Source organism: Salvia miltiorrhiza, chromosome 4 (genome assembly GCF_028751815.1).
Source record: "Salvia miltiorrhiza cultivar Shanhuang (shh) chromosome 4, IMPLAD_Smil_shh, whole genome shotgun sequence".
NCBI lineage: Eukaryota > Viridiplantae > Streptophyta > Magnoliopsida > Lamiales > Lamiaceae > Salvia > Salvia miltiorrhiza.
Window position 1 is genome coordinate 37,182,335 of NC_080390.1, and position 6,971 is coordinate 37,189,305.

The 6,971-nt window shown below is 38.9% G+C and overlaps 1 protein-coding gene across 1 annotated transcript; it reads right to left on the reverse strand.

Annotated features, from left to right (window-relative positions):
* Positions 1-1,954: 1,954 nt before the first annotated feature.
* On the reverse strand, positions 1,955-3,169 carry LOC131021433 (protein TIFY 10A-like). Its single transcript, XM_057950620.1, has 3 exons — positions 2,754-3,169; positions 2,446-2,670; positions 1,955-2,371 (listed from the first exon to the last, which is right to left on the reverse strand). The coding sequence occupies exons 1-3, from the start codon at positions 2,908-2,910 to the stop codon at positions 2,211-2,213; spliced, it is 543 nt and encodes a 180-aa protein (XP_057806603.1). The 5' UTR covers positions 2,911-3,169; the 3' UTR covers positions 1,955-2,210.
* Positions 3,170-6,971: the final 3,802 nt, after the last annotated feature.

Sequence of the window (6,971 nt, forward strand, 5' to 3'; positions counted from 1 at the left end):
CATTTATGTATGTATGTATGTATGTATGTATGTATGTATGTATAGGAGAAGGTTCAATGGACCATATATATTCAAAGAATAGATACCAAATGTCAGCCATTGATCTTGCTTGATCGAACGATCAATAATTAAGATTAAATATTGCATCCAGATTTTTGATGAACATATCGGTAATTGTGTTGAACGTATCTAGGTTCGAACCCTCAAAGCCTCAAACGTTCATAAAATTTTTGGTATATTCAACTGCATTACTGATATGTTCAATGTTTCTCGTTCTCTACTTATTTGCAGTTCTTTATGGAACCTAACCCTATATATATTGGGAGAGGGTTGAAGCCCCCCTAAATCCGCCCCTAGGTGGTGCTGTTTGTGCCATCTTTTTTATCGTTGGAAAAAATTGAATAAGCCTTGATTGAAAATTTAAAAAGATTGGATATATATTCAAAAAGGTTTGAAAATAAGATCAATCTCACAAAACGTGTCTAGATTTGTCATTTATTATGTAATTCTTTCTTTTTATAACAATTGATTCTTATCCCACTTTAGAAAAGTACAATTTATTATAATTTGAAATTTTTAAATTTTGTGTTGTAACTTATGCTTAATTTTCAATATATTTATAGAATTTAACTACATAATAATTAATCGCTAACCTTCTTTATTTCAATTTCATTATATATCGAATTAAAAGCGAATTAAAAGGCTTTAAATTATATTTAATTTAATATGTATATATCTTATCCAAGATGAAACCACACAAAAACAATAATTTTGTATCATGTGTCAGGAATAAATAAAATAGAAATTAAAATATACTTCTCGTCGTTTTTAAAAATACGTCTGTCCATAATACATAATAATTGAAAGTATTTTTAAAAAATAATATATATATATATATATATATATGCACACACACACATATATATATATATATATTAGTAGATAGTTTACTATATCATACATAATTTTTAAAAAATGTTCAATTTTCTATTTTTATGTAGAGTATGATTGAATAATTACTTAGAAGAGAGTATTAAAAAGGTACGTGTGCATGCCTTTTTATATACACTTTTAAGAAAGATTTATAAAATCAATTAATTGGATGAGAGTTTGAGAAAGTACGTGTACATGGATTGTAATTTATAATTTTAGAAATAACTTAATTTTCAATTTGTTGGATAAGATTATTGAATTGTTGCTCCTTAAAATAAATTGTAATGTATAGTATGATATTATTTTATAATAATTGAATAATGGAATATTAATAATTTGTTTTTAATATAAAATAAATATAATTATATAATTTGAAAATTTTAAATGTTAGAATTAAGAAAAAAAAATTAAATGAGTTAAAATATGGTTTCTCATTTTAAGGAAAATATCACTTCTTAAAATATAAAATTTTAATATGTTAAAATTTTAAATTATCACAACTTTCTCATTTTAATTTTTAATTTTTTACATATTATATATATATATATATATATATATATAATTAAAGATAATTTCATGACCTTTCAATCAAGATGTATAATACATATTTTGTTCAAACTATAATTTCATGAAACAAGAAAAATATGTTTTGTCAACAAAGTGAGAAAGAAAAAAGGAATTAAAAATGTAAACTTAATTCACAACAATAGCAACACTAAACTTGGGCAGTTTTCGCCTAAAAAAAAAAAGTAGTTGGGAAGTTTTTATTCTCAAAAAAAGTTAGGCAGTTTTTTGTCTTTGAATTTTAATTTTCGGTAGTTTTGATTCTTTTGAATCATGTATTTTTTTCCCCCCAAATTCCAATTATATCCTTACAATTGAATTAAATTACATTTACTTTGTCTTTTATATATATAAAGATAAAGATAAAGATATGCATATTAATTATTGATTAAACTGAGATAAAGATAAAGATATGCATATTAATTATTGATTAAACTGAAATGTAACACAATTCCACTAGAAAAATACAAATTCGTATCATCAAAGACAAACACATGAATGAAAATACACTATCACCACACACACACACACACACACACACATACATAAAGATCAGATTTTGGGAAACTTCTTTTTTTTTGATCGGGAATTTTGGGAAACTTCTGATCATTGTTTCCCCTTTTCTTTTGAGTAAGGGATCTGTCAGATCTGGAATAATAAAATACAATACAACAATTTAATTAGAAAAAAGAAATTCTGATGGATCTGAAACACTAATGGCGCTGAATTTGGAGCGGGTATTGAGAGCCCATTTCCAGCCATGGCTCCGCCTTCACCGCCGGTTTGCTAGCTTGGTACGGCGCAGTTCCGGTGATCCTATCTTTCCTCTTCTCCAAAAACCGGGCTAGTGAATTCTTCCTCGCAATTGGTAAATCTGCAGACAGGAAATTAACGAAATAAATACTACTTCGCATGACTATTGATATTAAACGTGGTGAGAGTGTTTACCAGATCCAAGAGGCGGCAGCTGAGGAGCGTGGGGTTTCACGGCAGCTGCGGAGGGATAGCTGGTGGCTAAATTGATGATCTCCTTGGCCTTGTCCGCCGGAATGTCGTCGAGCACTATCACCTGGCCCGCGTAAAATATCGTCATCTGCCCAATTTCCTTTTCTGGTTTCGGCTCACTCGGATTCTGATCCGGTTGCTCAATCTTTGGCAATAGATTCACAGTCCCTATTTCCCCAAATAATAAAGGATTATAATATATGGTAAGAGAGAGAGCGAGCAAATCTAGCAAAATTAGAAATAGAATTTACCTTTGGGGGTTTCAGGAAAATTAGGGTTCAGGTTAAGGGTGAGGCCACCGAAGTTGCCCCTCTCCTTCAAGTACTGGCTGAGAAGGGTGCACGTTTGCGAGAAGTTGGACCTGCCGCCGTGAAACTTGCCGGAATCAACTTTTTCCGGCGAAACCATCTTTGCTCCGATCGGAGAGAGATATTATATGGAAGCTCGTTGACCAATTGAAGGAAAGAAAAGTATTTGTTGTGTTGGGATTGAATGGGGAAGATGATGATCTTTATATATTGTTGATAAAGATTAGGAGTATAACAATAAAAGGAGCATGAGGAACTTGTGGTGGAATGGCATTTTTTAAATGCGGGGCCCTTATAGTGGACAGCTGTGGTTGCCGGCTTTCTTTCTAAAGAGACCTAATTATGATTCCAGCATTATTACGTTAATAGGTGGATGACTATTATCTTACTTATATTTTCTGATAACTAAAAACACGTGTTTGTTTTGATTCGGTGGGACCGTGGGAGGCGGTGCAGTTTGGCTTTTGTTTCGTGACTTAGGTGAAACCGTGAAGGGTATGGTCTTTGTCTCACGTTACAAGTTTCAAGGCTTTATCGACATAAAAAAGGCTTAAATTACGGATACATCTCTAAAGTGGACAATCCTAAAGTGTTGATTTCCTCATTATCAATTTTAGCGCAAAATCTTCCTTATAGTTCGGAATAAGGGTGCATTTAAACTCATTGCATAGACGGCTGTTTGATGTCGTTTTCTTAATTTTTTATTTTATTTATTTATTTTGTGGCCATCTTCTCCGGCTGGATTCCGTCAATTTTTCGGCGACATTCATTTTTCCTCAGTCGGTCGTACCTCATCCTCACCACATCCGACGCCTTGGACGTTAGGAGCGTGTCGAACTCCTGGTCCAGCTCATCCTGCCCCACGGCGTCCGCCCCTGAGAGGCTCACGTCCATGTGCGGCGAGTGCCTCGGTTTCCACCGATAGCTCCAAACGCCGATGAAAAACAAGTAGAGGAAGAAAGTCGGGAAGATGAGCTCAGGGTAGAGCATGAGTATCACAACTAGCATGTAAATCAGAAACGTCGTGAAAGGATTTCTCCACTAACAAATATGATCAAACCACCTGACAAATACCCACCACACCACTCATGAAACTCATCACCCTCACGAAGATGGCAATTCCTGCAGCCAGCATCCCCAAAAACTCAGGTATCTAAGAAGCACTAATTTATCCACCCCTTTTGGAAACCTTTGAGCTTTGAAAGTGACACCATCAAAGTTCAAGATCCTCAAATGGCTGAATTCTGTGAGGTCTATCTCTGATTTCTGCTCGTCAGCTGATTCAAATGTGCCGAATGTTCGAAGAGACGAGATTTTCTCCGCTTTATCGAACTCAATGAAGCTGTCAGCTTTGCAGTTCTTGCTCACATGTATGGTGAGTCTGCGTGTATGGCAAGTAGTGGAGAACCGACCCGGAGTCCACGATTCTGGATCCCTCGAACAACACGAAATCGAGAGGTATCTGCTTCGGATTTGCCTTGTACGCGAAGTAGGGATACACATTGATAAGGAAGGGGGACCCCACTTTGCAGTGGAAGTCCAAGATGCACGCCAGCTTCTGATTGAGGTCCTGCCGGAACACCACCGCCGACGGAGGGTACGACACATCGAGGACACCGAGGTTGTGCGGGGTCGTCACAGCGACCTGCCAGTGGAGACTGAGCGAGACCAGAGCGGTTGTACAATGAATGTCGCTGGAAAATTAAAGGAATCCAGCCGGAGAAGATGACCACAAAATAAATAAATAACTAATAAAAAAAATTTAGGAAAACGATGTCACACAGCCGTCTATGCAATAGGTTTAAATACACCCTTATTCTGGACTATGTGGGAGGTGGTTTTTGTGCCAAGATTGACAATGGGGGGTCAACGCTCTAGGGGTGTATCTGCACCTTAATCCAAAAAAATAAAAAGGGTTAAGTACCAGATTCCCCCCTATCGATGGCGTCCCTATCGTGTTTAGCCCCCTACCGTCAGGGGGGAGAGCTGCCCACTACCTCAACGTAGCTTTATCGCACCAATTTTCCCCGCCTTTTAACGGACGTTAACGCCGTTAGAAAAAACATTTTTCTCCATCTCTCTCTCTGCTGCCGCCGCCCGCCGTCTTCTCTCCGACGGCGCCGTCAGTGCGGCTGCCTCCGTCCCCAACCCCTTCTCTTTCCTCTTGCTTGGAACAGTCCCTGCGTCTTCCTCTCGTCGTCCCCAACCCCTTCTCTTCCCCTTTGTTTGCCGGCGACCTCTACTCGCCGGAAAATTTAGGGCAGCAATAGTGGTCCTGTCTGCCGAAATTGAGCACAGGAGAGGGAGATGCATCGGCGGTGGGCCGGTGGCCTTGTTGCCGCCGTCTGACTCAGGGAAGAGGGTGGACGAAGGCGGCATCGTGTGTGGCGCAGAGGTCGCCGGAAAATAAGGGGAAAGAAAAGGGGTTGGGGACGGCGAGAGGAAGACGCAGAGACTGTTCCAAGTAAGAGGAAAGAGAAGGGATTGGGGACGGAGGCAGCCGCATCGACGGCACCGCTGTCGAGACGACGGCAGCAGAGAGAAGGCAGCGGCAGCAGAGAGAGAGAGCTGGAGAAAAAAATGTTTTTTCTAACGACGTTAACGTCCGTTAAAAGGCGGGGGGAAATTGGTACGATAAAGCCACGTTGAGGTAGTGGACAGCTCTCCCCCCTGACGGTAGGGGGCTAAACGCGATAGGGACGTCATCGATAGGGGGGAATCTGGTACTTAACCCAAATAAAAAATACAAAAATGAAAATAACATGGCTCCTAGATTAACCTAAGTTAGACAAAAAAATTTAATAAAATATTATTTTCTCCTCTTTCACCTATACAATCTATTAGGATTGTTTATTCGGGTGGGATAGGGTATTTGTACAAAGAGGCACATTTTTGTAAGCTCCACTTTAATTGGCGCTTATGGGACGGAATGAGTATTATTTATTAAAGTGAATAGTATCATTTACATAAAAAATAGTACTCATTCCGTCCACGAAATAATTTTTTAAGAGAGAATGACACGAGTTTTAATAAAATGTTGTTGAGTGTGGGAATGGTGAAAAAGTGTCGGTAATTTATTGGGTTGGTGAAAAGGGAAGGATAAATGGGGTATTATTAAGTGGTGATGTATAGTCTCAAAATAGCTAGAAAGTTCTTTTGTAAACGTCCCAAAAAATAAAAGTAAGAAGTTCTTTTGTAGACGGAGGAAGTATATAAATGATACTCCCTCCGTCCCATTATTGTTGTTTTGTTTTTCTTTTTGGGGTGTCCCATTAATATTGGTCTGTTTCTATTTTTGGTAATAATTTTACACTACAAACAATGTGGCCCCACACACCTTTACATTATAATATTATTCTCCTAAATACACGTGCCCAAAAGAAATAGGGCAACAATAATGAAACGGGGGAGTAGTATTTACGCTAATAAATTGTAGTGGGCAAAATTCGTCAACTTGGCTCAAGCCCAATTAACATTCCAAGTTGGACTAATGAGCCGAACAAACCCGACCAGTCCAGCCCGACAGACCTCGGACCAACTTGGATCATTAACAGGTTGGCCCAATTACTTAAGAAAACTTGTCGTCTAGCCCAATAAGTGAAATTATACTCATCACAGGATCAACCTGGACCGACCCAGGTTGACTATCCACTTTAGGTCCAAATTGTCTAAACAGACGGGCTGCATTCGGCCTAAGCCCACCAAGCTAGTTTGCCAGATTGGCACAATCCTAAAAAGCCCAACTAGTCAAACGGACTGGTCCGTTTAGCCCGGAAAGCTATAGATCGACTTAAATCCACAACCAAGCTGGATATATCGCATGCGGCCCACGGGTTATAGCCGACCTGGATTGACGAGGTTATAAGACCTAGCCGTCAAAACCCTAGAAAACGCCTCCCAGCCGTCAAACCCTAAAAAGACGTCTTCCACCAAGCTGACGCAGTCAGAGGGGGATCTTCATGATCCCGTCCAAATCGCAACAACCCGATAGATAAGGGCCTTGACGAGGCCAAACTGTAGAAACCCTAGCGGCTAGATGTCCACTATATAAACAGCCCGACTAGGTCATCAAACACACGAAAAATCCTACTTGCTATCGACTTCTTGAACTCTCTCTCTCTACTTTGCCGCCAGGCTGATTTCTCTTCCAAACCGGAAATA